The following is a 21,398-nucleotide window of genomic DNA, read 5'->3' as shown; positions in this document are numbered from 1 at the left end:
GCCTTTATCCAAGGTGACTCACAGAGACTAGGGTGTGTGAGCTATGCATCAGCTGCAGAGTCACTTACAACTACGTCTCACCCGAAAGACGGAGCACAAGGAGGTTAAGTGACTTGCTCAGGGTCACACAATGAGTCAGTGGCTGAGGTGGGATTTGAACCGGGGACCTCCTGGTTACAAGCCCTTTTCTTTAACCACTCATTATTATTATTATTATTATTATTATTATTATTATTATTATTATTATTATTATTATTTAGCAGACTCTTTTATCCAAAGCGACTTACAGAGACTAGGGGGGTGAACTCTGCATCATCAACAACTGCTGCTGCTGCAGAGTCACTTCCAATAGGAGCTCGTTTGTTTGACGTCTCATCCGAAGGACGGAGCACAAGGAGGTTCAGTGACTTGCTCAGGGTCACGCACACACACACACACACACACACAGGGAGTCAGTGGCTGAGCTGAGATTTGAACCTCCTGGTAGCAAGCCCCCTTTCTCTAAGCCTCGGCTCTATTAAAACGGGACGGGAGGCTTCCTTTCCGTGTCTCTCACCTGGATCTCGTGGACGATCCCTTTGAACTGCGCTGACCGGTCCATCCAGGAGTTGACCAGCTCCATGGCGCGGTCGAAATTCTTCACATACTCCCCGTACATCTTCAGAAAGGGGGCCAGCTTCTGCAGGATGTCCCCGATCCGCGGGTTCGAGTCCCTAACGGGGAGAGGAGGAGGAGGAGGAGGAGGAGAGGGGGGGAGGCGATTTCATATTCAGATATCTGGTCAAGACTTGAGTGTTCGAATATTCGTTTCAATGCAAAAAAGTGGCAGAGGGGTAGACATATTTTAAACAATAGTTGAGAGTATTCAAATACAGAGTTTAAGATTTAAATGAACCCTACCTCTACCCCTACCCCTAGCTCCAACCCTAGTGTTACAACGCAGTGTGTAATTCAATATGTTAACGTCACATTGTTCTGCAGAGTTCATTCTATAGGGTGGGGATGCAAAACTTTTGGCCCGGGTCTGGCCCGGGTCTCTGGACTCACCACTCCTGCATGCGTTTCTCGAGCTCGGGCAGCAGGAACTGCTGATGGAAGCAATAAATGGAGCAGATGTTGGAGAAGATACCCAGGACAACCTCCGAGGGAAAAGAACCGCGAGAGCGAGACTCGTCCAGGAGCTGGGCACAGAACACCTGAGAGAGGAGGGAGAGAGGGGAGAGGGGAGAGGAGGGGAGGGGAGAGGTGGGAGAGGGGAGAGGAGAAGAGAGAAGAGGAGAGGAGAGGAGGGGAGGGGAGGGGAGGGGAGAGAGGGGAGGGGAGGGGAGAGAGGGGAGGGGAGAGGGGAGAGGGGAGAGAGAGAGGGGAGAAGAGAGGAGAGGAGAAGAGGGAGAGAGATAGAGGGAGAGAGATAGAGGGAGAGGGGAGGAGAGGAGGGGAGAAGAGAGGAGAGGAAAGGAGAAGAGGGGGAGAGGGGAAAAAGGAGGGGAGGGGAGAGGGGAGAGGAGAGGAGAGAAAGGAGGAGAGAGAGAGAGGAGTCAGCTGTCCTGAAAGCACTTCTATAGATAATACTCCTGCTATCCAAGGTACATTTCCACACAGAGGTAGTGGCCACTTTATTAGGAACCCGATGTTTTTACCTGGTCCAGGAGGTGCAGTCTGGATACATAGGCCTTCTCTGTGTGCAGGAGCTCGTTCGCAATATTGAACACTTTCTGCTGAGCTGACAACTGCGTGGGGAAAAAGACAGACATCAGAGAGATACACTGAATACTGTTACACTGTTCCGACACTTACTATCCTTATAACAAGAGAAACACTGAAAGAAACTACATAAATTCAACGGCAAGCGTTTCCACTAGAAGTCTTTCTCAGTGTCTTCAATAGAAACACTAAAGAAACTACATAAATTCAACGGCAAGCGTTTCCACTAGAAGTCTTTCTCAGTGTCTTCAATAGAAACACTGAAAGAAACTTCATAAATTCAACGGCAAACGTTTCCACTAGAAGTCTTTCTCAGCGTCTTCAATAGAAACACTAAAAGAAACTTCATAAATTCAACGGCAAACGTTTCCACTAGAAGTCTTTCTCAGCGTCTTCAATAGAAACACTAAAAGAAACTACATAAATTCAACGGCAAGCGTTTCCACTAGAAGTCTTTCTCAGTGTCTTCAATAGAAACACTGAAAGAAACTTCATAAATTCAACGGCAAGCGTTTCCACTAGAAGTCTTTCTCAGTGTCTTCAATAGAAACACTGAAAGAAACTTCATAAATTCAACGGCAAACGTTTCCACTAGAAGTCTTTGTCAGTGTCTTCAACAGAAACACTAAAAGAAACTTCATAAATTCAATGGCAAACGTTTCCACTAGAAGTCTTTCTCAGTGTCTTCAATAGAAACACTGAAAGAAACTTCATAAATTCAACGGCAAACGTTTCGGCTAAACACAGAAAAGACTTCAAGTCTGAAAACGTTTGTCACTGAATTCAAGGCTCTTTTAGTATTTCTAAACTATTTTCTTTCCGTATTAATAAAAAGCAGCTTTTGATTTGTTTTATTTTCGTGTGTGTGTGTGTGTGTGTGTTTTTTGTCTTTACCTCTGAAGAATCCTGTCTCTCTGTTTTGGGGGGTACAGCCTGCATCTCCGCTTGATTCCGAGTCGGGGTCTCGCTGCTTTCCTCGTCTCCGCTCCCCTCCCCCAAATCACTATCCCCCTCCCAGTCCCCGCCCCCTTCCTCCCTGTGGGCGTGGCTAACAGGGCGTGAGGGGTGTGGCCTCTCCCTCTCTCCCACCCCCCTCTCCTCCTCTCCCACGAAGCACAGGTCCTCGCTGTGCGACGGAGAGCTGATGCTGTCGATCCCGCTGTCCCGATTGGTCAGCTTGCCGTCGCTCAGGCCGCAAGGGGGTGGGGCCAGCCGCTCGGAGCAGCAACTCGATTGGTCGGCCAGCGGGTCCCTCATTTCCAGGGAGTCCAGAAGCCTATCGGACGGGGCGTAGCCTGATTCGGAGGACAAGCGTCTGTCTGATGGCCGGCAGGCTTCCTCTTGGGGCTCCCTGGCTAGGCTAGGGCTCTTTTCCCCTTCACCCATCTCTCTCCCATTTTCTCGGTCTCCCTCTCCTCCTTCTTCTGCCCGCTGTTTTTCTGTCCGGTCTCCGACGGGGGTTGAGATCAGGTCCAGTTCTGGTTCCGAGACTCTGGTCGGGCCCAGTGAGACACCGCTGTTGTCAGGGACGAGAATAATCTGCTCCCTGAGAGAGGGAGAGGGAAAACGAGAGGGAGAGAGGTAGACTTTGACTTTTAAAGATCAATTAACATTATCAGCCCATTACAAAGCAATACAAGAATAAAACATAGTGAAAAACCATGTTTATTAATATGCTTTACCACACCTCTCTGTGCTTTACAATGCTTCCCTATGCTTTACCAGATCTCTCTGTGCTTTACAATGCTGCCCTATGCTTTACCACACCTCTCTGTGCTTTACAATGCTTCCCTATGCTTTACCACACCTCTCTGTGCTTTACAATGCTTCCCTATGCTTTACCACACCTCTCTGTGCTTTACAATGCTTCCCTATGCTTTACCACACCTCTCTGTGCTTTACAATGCTTCCCTATGCTTTACCAGACCTCTCTGTGCTTTACAATGCTTCCCTATGCTTTACCAGACCTCTCTGTGCTTTACAATGCTTCCCTATGCTTTACCACACCTCTCTGTGTTTTACAATGCTTCCCTATGCTTTACCAGACCTCTCTGTGCTTTACAATGCTTCCCTACACTGTGCTGTATTACGCTTTGTTGTTCTTTTGCTATGCGGAACTTTTCTAAAGGTTACCAAAATCGATTTGCTATCAAATACATTTCTAGGAAAATCAATGACAGATTAAGAACCAGCTCATCATTTTCAAATTTGCGTAGAGAGAGAGAGAGAGGAGAGAAGAGAGAGAGAGAGAGAGAGAGAGAGAGAGAGAGAGAGAGAGAGGAGAGAGAGAAAGTTTGATAACATGCATTACAGGGGATCGATAGCAGTGCCGTCAGACAGTCTCTGGGGGAATATCTATTAAATTAGCAGTAAGTATGAAGACACTCAAAAGCGGTAAATTCAACAACACTTAAATGTAAAAGCCTTTGTCAATGTCTGCAAGACTTGGAGCTCAAATGTTTGTCATTGCATTTATTAAACACAAGTATAGGGCAGCTGCAATGGGGTGAGGCTGGCAGAACGGGACCACAGTGTGCTAACAATACCCTTCCCAAACGATCTCCAATGGCAATGCAGACAGACTGCAATGCAATAATGGTTCTGTGCCATTCATTACACAGCTGTGGCCAAAAAGTTTAGCATCACCTAGAATTTTATAATTGAGACATAAAAATAAAAAAAAAACCTATATGAACATAATTCAGATCTTTTATTTATCATGTATCAAAGAAACTACAAAACAATATCACGTAAAAGTCTATCGGAAGGAAGCCATAACAGCAGTAGAGAGGTATTTTGTGTTAGATTTTGAAACATTTTTCAATTGTTGTCTTTTGTTTATTGTTAAGTATCTGGAAAACTACAAAGTGCTGGCGTGGGATTCAATATGTTAACAAGGGAACATTATTCAGCAGCTTTCATTGGACTCTATGAAGCTGAGGGAGTTCATTCTATATAGAGGGCGTGGGATTCAATATGTTAACAAGGGAACGTTATTCAGCAGCTTTCATTGGACTCTATGAAGCTGAGTGAGTTCATTCTATATAGAGGGGGTGTGATTCAATATGTTAACAAGGGAACGTTATTCAGCAGCTTTCATTGGACTCTATGAAGCTGAGGGAGTTCATTCTATATAGAGGGGGTGGAATTCAATATGTTAACAAGGGAACATTATTCAGCAGCTTTCATTGGACTCTATGAAGCTGAGGGAGTTCATTCTATATAGAGGGGGTGGAATTCAATATGTTAACAAGGGAACATTATTCAGCAGCTTTCATTGGACTCTATGAAGCTGAGGGAGTTCATTCTATATAGAGGGTGTGGAATTCAATATGTTAACAAGGGAACATTATTCAGCAGCTTTCATTGGACTCTATGAAGCTGAGGGAGTTCATTCTATATAAAGGGTGTGTAATTCAATATGTTAACAAGGGAACATTATTCAGCAGCTTTCATTGGACTCTATGAAGCTGAGGGAGTTCATTCTATATAGAGGGGGTGGAATTCAATATGTTAACAAGGGAACATTATTCAGCAGCTTTCATTGGACTCTATGAAGCTGAGGGAGTTCATTCTATATAGAGGGTGTGGAATTCAATATGTTAACAAGGGAACATTATTCAGCAGCTTTCATTGGACTCTATGAAGCTGAGGGAGTTCATTCTATATAGAGGGGGTGGAATTCAATATGTTAACAAGGGAACATTATTCAGCAGCTTTCATTGGACTCTATGAAGCTGAGGGAGTTCATTCTATATAGAGGGTGTGGAATTCAATATGTTAACAAGGGAACATTATTCAGCAGCTTTCATTGGACTCTATGAAGCTGAGGGAGTTCATTCTATATAGAGGGGGTGGAATTCAATATGTTAACAAGGGAACATTATTCAGCAGCTTTCATTGGACTCTATGAAGCTGAGGGAGTTCATTCTATATAAAGGGTGTGTAATTCAATATGTTAACAAGGGAACATTATTCAGCAGCTTTCATTGGACTCTATGAAGCTGAGGGAGTTCATTCTATATAAAGGGTGTGTAATTCAATATGTTAACAAGGGAACATTATTCAGCAGCTTTCATTGGACTCTATGAAGCTGAGTGAGTTCATTCTATAGAGGGAGGTGCTAAACCTTTGCCCTCGATTACAGTTTAGCTCCCAGTATAATGATCTGGTTCGTACCTCTCAAACTTCTCGATGAGCGACAGCACACAGGAAGGAGTGGCGCCCCCTTCAGTTCGGGGGAGGGTCCCCCGATCCCCCCGGGGGTCAGCAGGCAGGGGTCGGGACGGGGGCGGGGGGATGTGCTGCCCCTTCCCTTTCGGGCGACGCCCACTCTGCAGGTGAGGGGGCTTCGGTGGCACTGCGGGGGGTCAAACACAAAAAGCCGCCAATCAGAGAGCAGGGCACAGCACAGGGAACCAATCACAGGAGAGCTCACAGGCACAGGGGACCAATCAGAAAGCAGATTAAAAAAAAAAAAAACTCAGTAGTTTTAGAAAGTAAAGTAAATTATTAATAAATAAGCCATCATACTGAATGCATCAGAACACACTCAATGCTCTTCACTGGCAGTGCAATAAGGGTTCTGTATTATACCAAGGGGCAATGGTAGCACAAGTATAGGGCAGTTACAATGGGATGAGGCTGCCACTGGTGAAATAGGACCACAGAGTGTTAACAACTGTACATCCTTCCCAAATGATGGTTCTGTGTTATACTGAGGGGCAATGAAGCACAGGGATAGGGCAGCTACCAAAAGGACAGGAGTCTGTTCAGCTCTCACCCACCTTGAGGTTTGGGTCCCGCTGTGTGGGGTCTCTGTTTGGGGGGCGCGGGGGGGTTGTGCTCGCTCGTCCCGTTGCAGTCTTGGGGGCTCAGTGGCCCCGGGTCCGAGCAGAGCCGGTGGGGGGTCTGCCTGCCCCCCAGACAGGAGCCGGGTTCGAGGGAGAGGGACTTGGAGAGGAGACGAGGGCTGGACGAGGACCCTGCAGAGAGAGAGAGCAGAGCATTAGAGGAGGAGAATCTATTGATCTGTATTGATCTCTGTTGATAATTACCATCTCGTTAATACAGACACACACACACCTAAATCCAAACACCTAAACGCCCTCCTGCAGCAATTCATAATCCCGTGGACTTGTCATTTTACTGTAGCTAACAAAATCATCATCCGTCCTCAGCTATTAAACAACTCAACAGGCCTGAGATTAGAAACACTGAAAGAAACTTCATAAATTCAATGGCAAACGTTTCCACTAGAAGTCTTTCTCAGCGTCTTCAATAGAAACACTAAAAGAAACTTCATAAATTCAATGACAAACGTTTCCACTAGAAGTCTTTCTCAGCGTCTTCAATAGAAACACTGAAAGAAACTTCATAAATTCAACGGCAAACGTTTCCACTAGAAGTCTTTCTCAGCGTCTTCAATAGAAACACTAAAAGAAACTTCATAAATTCAACGGCAAACGTTTCCACTTTTCCCCTCTGTCTCACTTTGTAGTGTAACCCTAATTTAGAATTGTAATTACTGCCAGCATAATTGTAGCTGCAATTGCAACTTAAACGAAATAGCACGGGAATTATAATTGCAATTTCAGAAAACAATTATAAAAAAAAAAAACCCAGCTCTGACTTCATGATGGGGTCAGTGTCTCTCATGCATGTTTTTATTTTGCAGCTGTGATAGTTAGCAGATGGCCCATGTCCTGGGCTAGCTGTCAATAATGGAAGCTGTACATCTGAGGCTGAGAAATGCTGCTCCTGCAGCCCTGGTGATGTCATTCTTTATAGAATGTGGGGGTTAGGGTAAGGGACCGTACAGCCAGCAGCTGGGCTCCAGGGACCGTCAAACAATTCCCATCTCCACTCAATAACGTAGCCTCTGCAATGCATTTTTAAAATTATTTTATTTAGCAGTCGCTAAGTACTTTTTATTTTTTCCTCCCAATTTAGAATATCCAATTATTATTTAAGCTCGGCTCACCGCTCCCACCCCTGCGCTGACTCAGGAGCGGTGAAGATGAACACACGCTGTCCTCCGAAGTGTGTGCTGTCAGCCGACCGCTTCTTTACACGCTGCAGACTCACCGTGCAGCCGCCTCAGAGCTACAGCGTCGGAGGACAACGCAGCTCTGGGGCAGCTTACAGGCAAGCCCGCAGGCGCCCGGCCAGACCACAGGGGGGCGCTGGTGCGCGGTGAGCCGAGGACACCCTGGCTGACCTAAACCCTCCCCACACGTTATGATTGTGGGTTCAAATTGTTTGCATACTGTTTAACATGAATTGCTATCATTTCAGAAGTTATGTAAAGGTACATACACTTGCTTTACTTACATAGGGGTGGAGATAAGACTCCTGTTGCACAGCAGTTTCACCCAGTCCAGGTTTTACTACCAGCTTGATCAGCCCCAGTGTGTATAGGGTACAACCTCAGGTGTGTCTTGTTATTGAACTCAAACAGTAAATGCAGGAATGGATCAAACTGCTATGAAACGGGAGCCTTATTCCCATCTCCTGCCTAGACACACTGTGGCAGATCAAACTGGTTGCAGTAAAACCTGGAACGGGTGAAACTGCTGTGCGATAGGAGTCTTATTTCCCAATCCCTAGTTTTAAACAAGATCTAGGAGGCAGTGTGATCCAGTGGTTAAAGTCCAGGGCTTGTAACTAGAAGGTCACGATAAAGAAAGCGCTGGGCTGCAGTGTGGAAGGCAGCGGGTTTGAGGAGCTCGGTAGTTAGATAAAGAAAGCGCTGGGCTGCAGTGTGGAAGGCAGCGGGTTTGAGGAGCTCAGTGGTTAGATAAAGAAAGCGCTGGGCTGCAGTGTGGAAGGCAGCGGGTTCGAGGAGCTCAGTGGTTAGAGAAAGAAAGCGCTGGGCTGCAGTGTGGAAGGCAGCGGGTTCGAGGAGCTCAGTGGTTAGATAAAGAAAGCGCTGGGCTGCAGTGTGGAAGGCAGCGGGTTCGAGGAGCTCAGTGGTTAGATAAAGAAAGCGCTGGGCTGCAGTGTGGAAGGCAGCGGGTTTGAGGAGCTCAGTGGTTAGATAAAGAAAGCGCTGGGCTGCAGTGTGGAAGGCAGCGGGTTTGAGGAGCTCAGTGGTAAGAGAAAGAAAGCGCTGGGCTGCAGTGTGGAAGGCAGCGGGTTTGAGGAGCTCAGTGGTTAGATAAAGAAAGCGCTGGGCTGCAGTGTGGAAGGCAGCGGGTTTGAGGAGCTCAGTGGTTAGATAAAGAAAGCGCTGGGCTGCAGTGTGGAAGGCAGCGGGTTTGAGGAGCTCAGTGGTTAGATAAAGAAAGAGCTGGGCTGCAGTGTGGAAGGCAGCGGGTTTGAGGAGCTCAGTGGTTAGATAAAGAAAGCACTGGGCTGCAGTGTGGAAGGCAGCGGGTTTGAGGAGCTCAGTGGTTAGATAAAGAAAGCGCTGGGCTGCAGTGTGGAAGGCAGGGGGTTTGAGGAGCTCAGTGGTTAGAGCGCGGGGCTACAGTGTGGACGGTGTTGAGTGTTTGTGTTTGAGTTGCTCAGTGTGGCAGCTTCAAAACTGCTGAGGCGGCATTCATTCGTTTCCTTCTTTGAAGCACAGAAAAGGAAAAAAAAAAAAAGCAACATGTGTGCATTTTTTTTTTTAAATTCGAGGAATCCGTTAAAGGAGCGACGCCACTTTCCCTGCAAGCAGGGCCAGCACCTGGGTGCCGTTGCCCTTTTAAGAGCACGGCGGTCCCCGCCTGGGCCTAATTATTTCCACATGATGGCAGCCGTGAGCCATTATTCCTGTTTTTTTTTTGTTTTTTTTTTTTAAATTAATTCCACGTGTTGATTGGATCCAGCCTGGCTACAAGAGCAATCTGTTTGGCTCTGGTTTATGAAGGTCTGAGATATTCCACTGAATGTATTGATGTCACACACAGAGTTTATATCAGAGGATATACCCTGATCGCGGTCAGAAACCAAGACACAAACAACTTCAATGCATTAGCAAGACCCAACATGAACCAGAAAGGGTCTTTCGTAAGCTTGTAACGATACAGTATTATTATTATTATTATTATTATTATTATTATTATTATTATTATTATTATTATTAATCTGTCATTTAGCATATCATATAACATAATCACATAACTGCTGCTGCTGCAGAGTCACTTCCAATAGGAGCTTGTTTGTTTGACGTCTCACTCGCAGGATGCAGGTCTCGATAGGGAACATATTTATGCCAAATACAGTATGAAGCGCACTTCATTCAAGAATCACTTAGTGAACTGCAGAGAGCTACACTGTGCTTCTGGTCTTTCCGTATATCAGTGTTTCCCCCATAGTCAAAGCACAGCAAAGTGTAATGAAGCACAGTGAAAGCATGGTAAAGTATAGGGAAGCATTGTAAAGCACAGAGAGGTCTGGTAAAGCATAGGGAAGCATTGTAAAGCACAGAGAGGTCTGGTAAAGCATAGGGAAGCATTGTAAAGCACAGAGAGGTCTGGTAAAGCATAGGGAAGCATTGTAAAGCACAGAGAGGTCTGGTAAAGCATAGGGAAGCATTGTAAAGCACAGAGAGGTCTGGTAAAGCACAGGGAAGCATTGTAAAGCACAGAGTGGTCTGGTAAAGCATAGGGAAGCATTGTAAAGCACAGAGAGGTCTGGTAAAACATAGGGAAGCATTGTAAAGCACAGAGAGGTCTGGTAAAGCATAGGGAAGCATTGTAAAGCACAGAGAGGTCTGGTAAAGCATAGGGAAGCATTGTAAAGCACAGAGAGGTCTGGTAAAGCATAGGGAAGCATTGTAAAGCACAGAGAGGTCTGGTAAAGCACAGGCAGCACTGTTGAGTGTTTAAAAGTCTGACCATGGAACTGTTAAAATAAAAAAATAAAAAAATGTATAAAAAGTATTGTGGCTCCTGGCTGCACACCACCCTGGGCTAAATATAGAGGCTCAGCTCGGCAGAGTCCCAAAAAACCAGGAGGCTTCGAGTCGCGACAAGCTCTTGAAATAAAAACAGAGAGGAACTGAAAACTGCCCAAAACACACAACAAGCTCCACAGCTTATTAACAACTACTGTAAATTCAATTCAATTCAATTCAATTCAATTCAATTCAATTCAATTCAATTCTGCAGGAACTGCACAAGAAAACCCCCCTGCCTGTCGCCATAACAACACGGTCAAAAAGTTTCCCACAGTACAAGCATAGCAAAGTGTGATAATGCATAAAGCACGGTAAAGCTTAGGGAAGCATTGTAAAGCACAGAGAGGTCTGGTAAAGCATAGGGAAGCATTGTAAAGCACAGAGAGGTCTGGTAAAGCATAGGGAAGCATTGTAAAGCACAGAGAGGTCTGGTAAAGCATAGGGAAGCATTGTAAAGCACAGAGAGGTCTGGTAAAGCATAGGGAAGCATTGTAAAGCACAGAGAGGTCTGGTAAAGCATAGGGAAGCATTGTAAAGCACAGAGAGGTCTGGTAAAGCATAGGGAAGCATTGTAAAGCACAGAGAGGTCTGGAATCTGGAACATATCTAAAAATAGGGAATACTAGTTAGAGTACACTAACTTTTTCACTATTATCTGCTGTATTATTGAATTGTGATTTGTCACACTTGAGAATTATTGTATTTCTTGTTCTTATTGTATGACTTATATTGTAACACTTGAATGTATTTGTATTTGCTTGCGATTGTAAGTCGCCCTGGATAAGGGCGTCTGCTAAGAAATAAATAATAATAATAATAAGTACACCAGACAGACAGACAGACAGACGGATAGACAGACAGGCAGGCAGGCAGGCAGACAGGCAGGAAGAGTGTAATGGAAACAGCTACTGTTCAGTTCAGAAAGTCTTGCTGGACTGGAACCAGATGCAGAGGCCCTGAAGCATTTACAAACACACCTGCTCCCTCCCAGACACCAGACACATGGTGTCATCTAGCACCTTCATCAGTGTTATTGAAACTAGAAGAGACCGAGTCAAGCAGACCAGCGTTTGGGCTCCAGTGCCTTCATCAGTGTCACAACACTATCAGAGTCTGCTATATATTATAAAGACATTTCAGAGGGCTGGATCGCATCAATATCAGGGTCTTGTGCTATATATTATAAAGACATTTCAGAGGGCTGGATCGCATCAATATCAGGGTCTAGTGCTATATATTATAAAGACATTTCAGAGGGCTGGGTCGCATCAATATCAGGGTCTAGTGTTATATATTATAAAGACATTTCAGAGGGCTGGATCGTATCAATATCAGGGTCTAGTGCTGTATATTATAAATACATTTCAGAGGGCTGGATCGTATCAATGTCAGGGTCTAGTGCTATATATTATAAAGACATTTCAGAGGGCTGGATCACATCAATATCAGGGTCTAGTGCTGTATATTATAAAGACATTTCAGAGGGCTGGATCACATCAATATCAGGGTCTAGTGCTGTATATTATAAAGACATTTCAGAGGGCTGGATCACATCAATATCAGGGTCTAGCGCTGTATATTATAAAGACATTTCAGAGGGCTGGATCGCATCAATATCAGGGTCTAGTGCTGTATATTATAAAGACATTTCAGAGGGCTGGATCACATCAATATCAGGGTCTAGTGCTGTATATTATAAAGACAATTCAGAGGGCTGGATCTCATCAATATCAGGGTCTAGTGCTATATATTATAAAGACATTTCAAAGGGGTGTATGTGAGACAAAATAAAATATCTAAATGATGTTCATATCATTGTTTTGTTTTTTTTATTAATTATATCTCAATCCCACGTTTTTCCACAGCTGCAGACGCTGTTGAATACCCTTCACACTGCCAGCTCTGCTTGTGAACGCACGGCCGTGGGGGTGATGGGGGAGGGATGTCACGGACAGGCCCGTGTATAAATAAAGCACTGGGGGAATACATCTGGGATGCAAGAGCAAATGTTTTGGTCAGACAGGCCCCGTCGCTTATCACAACCCAGCCTCATTCAGACACTATTAAATCAGAAACATTTTAAAGGTCAACAATGGTGCAAAATCTACAGAAGAATTCACCCTTATTGATGAGCTATGATTTACACTGACAACTATATAAAAACCAATGTGGGCAGGTGAGACAGCAGTATAATACAGTCCAATGCATACATCATAATAATAATAATAATAATAATAATAATAATAATAATAATAATAATAATAATAATAATAATAATAATAATATTGCATGACACGGATGACAAAATCCTGACTGTACATTTTAAATGCACAGGATAATCCCAGAACGCCTGGATGTTCTACAGCAACCAGCACACGCCATCCCCACGCGTGTCACACGCCAGCAAGACAGACACATTCCTCCTTACCCCCAGCATCGCTTAGGCCCGCGTGCATCACGCAGCAGGAAACGAGAACCACGGACAGGAGATCCAATCACTGAGGCTCGCTGGTCCAGCGGTTAGAGAAAGGGGCTCGATACCAGGAGGTTCAAATCCCGGCTGCGTGTGTGTGTGTGTGTGTGTGACCCTGAGCAAGTCACTGAACCTCCTTGTGCTCCGTCCTTCGGATGAGACGTCAAACAAACAAGCTCCTATTGGAAGTGACTCTGCAGCAGCAGCAGCAGCAGCAGTTGATGATAATGATGATGATTCATAGTTCACCCCTTAGTCTCTGTAAGTCTCTTTGGGTAAAAGCGTCTGCTAAATGACTCAGTCATATATTAATAATTCCCTGGGTCTTTCACGAATTTAAAAAAATATATATATTAAAATCCTTCAGCCAGGATGCACTAGGAAATCAAATCACCAACTCTCGTCAATCCCTGATTTCTGAGCTGCTGTAAGAATCGACCAAAAGCTGAATCCCTTAAATCCATGAATAATGAAATCTCCCTTGCAATTCTGCACAGCTCCTCTCTGCATTGCTGGAATACAGATTCGATACACAAGAGGTGTTCTTCCCAGTATGTCAGACGACAATCCTTTACCATAGGAATCAAGGCTGCCTATGCATTGCCACAGCCTGTATGCTGTATATACACACACACTCCCCACCCCCTCCCCTCCCTCTCCCTCTCTCTCTCTCTCTCTCTCCCTCTCTCTCTCTCTGAAAAACAGTTTCCCTAGCAACAAACTAGGTCCCCAGTTTTCTCCTCACTCCTCATGTAGATGCTGTTGCTGGTCACTTTGTGATGATTTTAAAGCTTCCCTTCCTAACCCTAACCCTAACCCTAACCCTAACCCTAACCCCAACCCCCCCAACCCTAACTCCCCCCCCCCCCCCCAATTTAGACGCTCTTTCCTGCTGGACCGAGGCTGTCTGCAAACTCTGCACTACCCCTGGTCTCAACGCTCAAACTGTGGTCACACAGTCGGTTTTCAAAACCAACGCGTGTTAGTGAGGTAACGCACTCTAGTAAACGGGGAGTCTGGCCCCTCCTCCCATCAGAGTATTGCTATTCATGCCTCAGGCACACGTCCCCCCCCCCTTTAAATGCAAAGCAGGAGCCCAGCGGTCACTCCAAAGGCAGTGCCATATGTCCAGTCCCCATGCTCGCTGTCACAGCGTGTGAGACAATAGCCGTCTCCCTGACTCGTCTCAGAGCAGGGGTCACAGGTCGTCATGTCTATAATATATGGGTGCATTGATCCCACCCACCCACCAGGTTTAGAAAAAAAAAAAATATATAATATATATATAAAATAGCTTGCAGTTTAACCGTTTGTACGCCAGGCAAATTATTATTATTATTATTATTTATTTCTTAGCAGACGCCCTTATCCAGGGCGACTTTCAATTGTTACAAGACATCACATTATTTTTAACATACAATTACCCATTTATACAGTTGGGTTTTTACTGGAGCAATCTAGGTAAAGTACCTTGCTCAAGGGTACAGCAGCAGTGTCCCCCCCACCTGGGATTGAACCCACAACCCTCCGGTCAAGAGTCCAGAGCCCTAACCACGACTCCACACTGCTGCCCATTATTAGTATTATTATTTTCCTTTCTTTTAAAGAATCTGTAATAGAAGAGGGAACAATTTGTCTACAGCAAACAGAAATGTGCTTTAGAATTTGAAAGACTCTCTCAAAAATAAGCTTGTCAGTGATCTTCAATGGCAATGCAGACAGACAGACAGACAGACAGCGGCACTGCAATGGCGTTGCAATAATGGTTCTGTGTTATAGTGAGGGGCAATGGTAGCACAAGTATAGGGCAGCTACACTGGGGTGAGGCTGGTAGAATGGGACCACATCATGCTAACTATTCCCTAAATGATCTTCAATGGCAATGCAGACAGACAGACAGACAGACAGACAGACAGCGGCACTGCAATGGCGTTGCAATAATGGTTCTGTGTTATAGTGAGGGGCTGGCAGGGAGTCTCTCAGCTGCCGTTTCAGAGCTGCAGACAGGCGGCAATGCTAATCTTTATCTACACCTCCAGCTCCACTGGGATAGTCAGAGGTTATATATAGAGCACTGCAAAGGTCAGCGGGCCATGTTGTATTGTCTTAGCCTGGAGCAGGATTGTGTCCTAAAGAAAAAATAACACAGGACTTGAGTCTGCTAGACTAGACCACGCTGCTTCCCTCCCTCCCTCCCAGTCCCTCCTCAGCTCTCTCTGTCTTTCCTTCTCTAGATATTTTGTTCCTCTCTCTCTCTCTCTCTCTGGCTTCAATGTCAGCACTAATTACAGTTCTCTGTGCACTGCCACGTTGACAGGGCTTCTCATGGGACCAAAACACCACACACACACACACACACTGCTTCACACACACACACACACAAACAAACACGCACAGCTTTAGACTCACACTCCTAGAACACACACACACACACACACAGACACTCACTCCCACAAACACAGCCTAGCTTTAGCACCAAATATTTCAAAATGAAAACACACGTTTGCTATACCAGGGATGGAAATAAGACTCCCGTTGCACAGCGGTTTGATCCATTCCTGGTTTTTCACTAGGAGTTTATTAATAATAATAATAATAATAATAATAATAATAATAATAAGACACACCTGAGCTTGTTACCTGCACACACTGGGGGCTGATCAAGCTGGTAGTAAAACCTGGACTGGATGAAGCTGCTGTGCAATGGGAGTCTGGTTCCCATAATATTGTAACAGGGATACGAAACAGGTTTTCTGCCTGCTCATGTCGCAAATGGGAATGCCCAGCATCTCTTCATCGCTCGTTTCACAGCTGACTTCCCTCCGAGAGCTGGCTCTTTGTTCCCAAGCATCCTGTGAAACGTCTCCATCCTCCTAGCCTCCAGTATAAGGGGCAGGCTTTACTTCCAGCAGAACTGGACTCAATTATAGATACAATGACAGCAGAACTGTTTGCTGAATTTGCAATTCCCGTATTCCCACGCTGTTTTTTAATTAAGTTATTATTTCAGTTACAATTATGTTTGCGGTGATTACAAATACAACTAGCACAGGAAAAAAAAGAAAAGTCACACAAACGTGTTGAATTGAGGCTGATCAATACCTGACTCATCGCTCTTGCTATTTTTCAGAAATCACTGTGTTTTTTTTGGTTTTTTTAATCTGTTCTTCACTGTCACCCTACCCCTCTCTCGATCTCTCCTCTTCTGTCTCTTCCCCTCCCTCACTCCTCCACTCCATTCCTCTCTCCCCCTCCTTTTCTCCCTTTCTCTCTCCCCTTCATTTTCCCCCTCTATCCCTTTCTCTCCTCCTCTCCCTCTCCCTCTCTCCCAGGGAATTCGGGCATTTCCTCTCCAAACTCGGCATTCCACCTCTCCCCACCCCCTCATCCGTCTCTCTCTCTCGTCCAGTCACTGAATCAAAACCACACGTGGGTGGAACTTCAGAAAATACTTAAAAAGGAGCGCTGACCATCTTTAAAATCCATTCTCTCCCCTCTTATTAGCTTTATTAACAGTATCGCTGGTCCCTCCCTTTAAAGGAGCGCTGACCATCTTTAAAATCCATTCTCTCCCCTCTTATTAGCTTTATTAACATGATCACTGACCCCTCCCTTTAAAGGAGCGCTGACCATCTTTAAAATCCATTCTCTTTCCTCTTATTAGCTTTATAAACAGTATCGCTGGTCCCTCCCTTTAAAGGAGCGCTGACCATCTTTAAAATCCATTCTCTCCCCTCTTATTAGCTTTATTAACAGTATCGCTGCCCCCTCCCTTTAAAGGAGCGCTGACCATCTTTAAAATCCATTCTCTCACCTCTTATTAGCTTTGTTAAAACAGAGAGAAGCTTGCTCAGCTCGGATGTGGATTAAATGTTGACGCCCACTCATCACCTGATTGGTCAGTGTTGTGACATACTTTCCACCTATCACGCTTTGGGGAAAGGGTCAGAAAAACTAAAATCAGGGGCAGCTTGTGGGTCACAGAATCAGGGCCAGTACGGTTTTCAACCTGGACTGAGTGGTAAATGTAAATGGGGTACACCAGCAACATTATTACTGGTCTCCCACCCTTCTATTAATATTGTTATTATTATTATTTATTAGGCAGACCCCTTTATCCCAGGCGACTCACACAGGTGTTACAGGGCAGCACAGGGTTACAATGCAAGCTTCATATTGAAACACAGTGTAGTTTACAGCAAATAATAATAACACTACTAGAATACAATATGAACTAGGATGCTCTGTATAATAATAACACTACTAGAATACAATATGAACTAGGATGCTCTGTATAATAATAACACTACTAGAATCCAATATGAACTAGGATGCTGTGTATAATAATAACACTACTAGAATACAATATGAACTAGGATGCTATGTATAATAATAACACTACTAGAATCCAATATGAACTAGGATGCTCTGTATAATAATAACACTACTAGAATACAATATGAACTAGGATGCTCTGTATAATAATAACACTACTAGAATCCAATATGAACTAGGATGCTCTGTATAATAATAACACTACTAGAATCCAATATGAACTAGGATGCTATGTATAATAATAACACTACTAGAATACAATATGAACTAGGATGCTCTGTATAATAATAACACTACTAGAATACAATATGAACTAGGATGCTATGTATAATAATAACACTGCTAGAATACAATATGAACTAGGATGCTCTGTATAATAATAACACTACTAGAATACAATATGAACTAGGATGCTGTGTATAATAATAACACTACTAGAATACAATATGAACTAGCATGCTCTGTATAATAATAACACTACTAGAATACAATATGAACTAGGATGCTCTGTATAATAATAACACTACTAGAATCCAATATGAACTAGGATGCTCTGTATAATAATAACACTACTAGAATACAATATGAACTAGGATGCTCTGTATAATAATAACACTACTAGAATCCAATATGAACTAGGATGCTCTGTATAATAATAACACTACTAGAATCCAATATGAACTAGGATGCTCTGTATAATAATAACACTACTAGAATACAATATGAACTAGGATGCTATGTATAATAATAACACTACTAGAATCCAATATGAACTAGGATGCTCTGTATAATAATAACACTACTAGAATACATTATGAACTAGGATGCAGCCAGTTAGGATCACAATGAGTTATATCTTCAATGCCTTGCAGTGTAATAGTAAAAAGAGAGTGAACCAGCTAAACAGTTTACCGTCCAGTTAAACCGAAAGCCGTCCATTTCTTTGCCTGTCTGAGGAATGTAAATAAACCCTGAGTTCACACACACACGCTGTAGGAGGCTTCGCACCCACATGAAAATCACTAGCAATAGACGGGGTTGAAATCATGCTGGACGTTTCAAAATATAAATCTTAAAAGGGATGGTGTGTGGGGGTTAAAGGTAATGATTTTTTTTTTTTTGGCTCGCATAAAAAAAATTAAGGAAGGGGCGGGGCTTTTTAGGTAAAGACCACTCCCCTTTTTTATGACTATATGCAATTTACAGCTGTGGCCAACAGTTCTGCATCCCCCTCTACATAGAATGAACTAATTTTGCTTCATAAAGTGGAATGAAAGCTGCTGAATAACGTGATGTTAACATATTGAATTGCACACCAGCGCTTCGGAGTTTTCCAGATGCTTAAGACAAACTGACTTTTCGAAATCTAACATGAAATACTACTGTGCCACTAGACTTTTGGCGATATCATTTTGTAGTTTCTTTTGATTACATGATGTTAAATAAAATGATGTTCCTATAGTTATTTTTTGTCAATCCTAAAATTCTAGGTGATGCTAAATGTTTGGCCACAGCTGCACAGCCCAGGTTATCTCTTTCTATGGCTCGGGGGTCCAGTGGCTAGAGAAAGGGTCATGATACCAGGAGGTTCAAATCCCGGCTCAGCCACTGACTCCCTGTGTGCGTGCGTGCGTGTGTGTGTGTGTGTGCGTGCGTGTGTGCAGCAGCAGCAGTTGTTGATGATGCACAGTTCACTTCCCCTAGTCTCTTGTGAGTCGCTTCGGATAAACGCGTCTGTTGATTCAGGGTTTCCCAACCCCAGCCCAGGGGCGTCCCTCTGTCTGCTGGTTTTCATTCCAACTGAGTTCTCAATTACTGAATCAAACCCTTAATTGAACTGTTCATCAGCTTAATTAGACTGTTTTAATTGTTTTCAGCTTTTAAACAGTTGGGAGATTTCTAGTTAGCTGTACCATTTTATTAGTAACTTGAAATTGACAGCTTTTTCAGGAGCCGAGAACAATTAGAAAAAGGTCTAATTAAGCTCATTATTAGTTCAGTTAAGGGTGTGATTCATTAATTGAGAACTCAGTTGGAATGAAAACCAGCAGACAGAGGGGCTCCCCTGGGCTGGGGTTGGGAAACCCTGGCATAAACGCCTCATAAATAATAATAATAATAATAATAATAATAACAATAATAATAATAGGAGTGCTGGCGGTGCCTGTTCTGTCCCCGGTGGGCGGGTTGCTTGGGGGTCAGGCTGGGCTGGCCTCAGGCTGGGCTGGCCTCAGGCTGTTATTATTCCCAGGCTGCTGGGAGCTGCGAAGCGAGGAAATACCCACAGCTACTGGCTCATTGTAAGAGTCAGAATACACTTCCTGCACAGCAATCCAGCTGAGGAGCCAAACCCAGAGAGGAGAGAGGAGAGGGGGAGGGGGGCGGGAGGAGAGAGGGGAGAGAGGAGAGAGGAGAGGGGCAGGAGGAGAGAGGGGAGAGAGGAGAGAGGAGAGGGGGAGGGGGGCGGGAGGAGAGAGGGGAGAGAGGAGAGAGGAGAGGGGGAGGGGGGCGGGAGGAGAGAGGAGAGAGAGGAGAGGGGGAGGGGGGCGGGAGAGAGTAGAGCTCAGATTTTTTTTATTAATTGACAGGTGTGCTGCTTGACAGGAATGAATCAGTTTTGTAAGATTGGTTAAGTGATTGATAGTCTAGTAATTGAACACTCTAACCACTGAGCTCCTCGAACCCGCTGCCTTCCACACTGCAGCCCAGCGCTTTCTTTATCTAACCACTGAGCTCCTCGAACCCGCTGCCTTCCACACTGCAGCCCAGCGCTTTCTTTATCTAACCACTGAGCTCCTCAAACCCGCTGCCTTCCACACTGCAGCCCAGCGCTTTCTTTATCTAACCACTGAGCTCCTCAAACCCGCTGCCTTCCACACTGCAGCCCAGCGCTTTCTTTATCTAACCACTGAGCTCCTCGAACCCGCTGCCTTCCACACTGCAGCCCAGCGCTTTCTTTATCTAACCACTGAGCTCCTCAAACCCCACTGCCTTCCACACTGCAGCCCAGCGCTTTCTTTATCTAACCACTGAGCTCCTCAAACCCGCTGCCTTCCACGCTGCAGCCCAGCGCTTTCTTTCTCTAACCACTGAGCTCCTCAAACCCGCTGCCTTCCACACTGCAGCCCAGCGCTTTCTTTATCTAACCACTGAGCTCCTCAAACCCGCTGCCTTCCACACTGCAGCCCAGCGCTTTCTTTATGTAACCACTGAGCTCCTCAAACCCGCTGCCTTCCACACTGCAGCCCAGCGCTTTCTTTATCTAACCACTGAGCTCCTCAAACCTGCTGCCTTCCACACTGCAGCCCAGCGCTTTCTTTAACCACTGAGCTCCTCAAACCCCGCTGCCTTCCACACTGCAGCCCAGCGCTTTCTTTATCTAACCACTGAGCTCCTCAAACCCACTGCCTTCCACACTGCAGCCCAGCGCTTTCTTTATCTAACCACTGAGCTCCTCAAACCCGCTGCCTTCCACACTGCAGCCCAGCGCTTTCTTTATCTAACCACTGAGCTCCTCAAACCCGCTGCCTTCCACACTGCAGCCCAGCGCTTTCTTTATCTAACCACTGAGCTCCTCAAACCCGCTGCCTTCCACACTGCAGCCCAGCGCTTTCTTTATCTAACCACTGAGCTCCTCAAACCCACTGCCTTCCACACTGCAGCCCAGCGCTTTCTTTATCTAACCACTGAGCTCCTCAAACCCGCTGCCTTCCACACTGCAGCCCAGCGCTTTCTTTATCTAACCACTGAGCTCCTCAAACCCGCTGCCTTCCACACTGCAGCCCAGCGCTTTCTTTATCTAACCACTGAGCTCCTCAAACCCGCTGCCTTCCACACTGCAGCCCAGCGCTTTCTTTATCTAACCACTGAGCTCCTCAAACCCGCTGCCTTCCACACTGCAGCCCAGCGCTTTCTTTATCTAACCACTGAGCTCCTCAAACCCGCTGCCTTCCACACTGCAGCCCAGCGCTTTCTTTCTCTAACCACTGAGCTCCTCAA

At 45.0% G+C, this 21,398-nt stretch overlaps 1 protein-coding gene across 2 annotated transcripts in view; it reads right to left on the bottom strand.

Moving 5' to 3' along the window:
- fgd1 (FYVE, RhoGEF and PH domain containing 1) overlaps positions 1 to 21,398 on the bottom strand; it is a 33,801-nt gene that overhangs the window by 10,000 nt on the left and 2,403 nt on the right. Inside the window, exons 1-7 of one of the 2 annotated variants that reach the window (XM_059017135.1) lie at positions 13,020 to 13,665; positions 6,492 to 6,689; positions 5,884 to 6,064; positions 2,599 to 3,250; positions 1,641 to 1,730; positions 1,048 to 1,196; positions 557 to 713 (exon numbers count right to left, since the gene is read on the bottom strand). In XM_059017135.1, coding sequence (XP_058873118.1) covers positions 557 to 713; positions 1,048 to 1,196; positions 1,641 to 1,730; positions 2,599 to 3,250; positions 5,884 to 6,064; positions 6,492 to 6,689; positions 13,020 to 13,047 — 1,455 coding nt within the window. In that variant the 5' untranslated portion in view covers positions 13,048 to 13,665. Of the gene's footprint in view, positions 1 to 556; positions 714 to 1,047; positions 1,197 to 1,640; positions 1,731 to 2,598; positions 3,251 to 5,883; positions 6,065 to 6,491; positions 6,690 to 13,019; positions 13,666 to 21,398 lie in introns of those variants that run through there. The other variant, XM_059017134.1, reaches the window with a different exon arrangement.

This window comes from Acipenser ruthenus, chromosome 55 (genome assembly GCF_902713425.1).
Source record: "Acipenser ruthenus chromosome 55, fAciRut3.2 maternal haplotype, whole genome shotgun sequence".
In the NCBI taxonomy this organism is placed as follows: Eukaryota; Metazoa; Chordata; class Actinopteri; order Acipenseriformes; family Acipenseridae; genus Acipenser; species Acipenser ruthenus.
The sequence above is the reverse complement of the archived record's forward strand: the minus strand, read 5'-3'. Positions and strand labels throughout refer to the sequence as shown.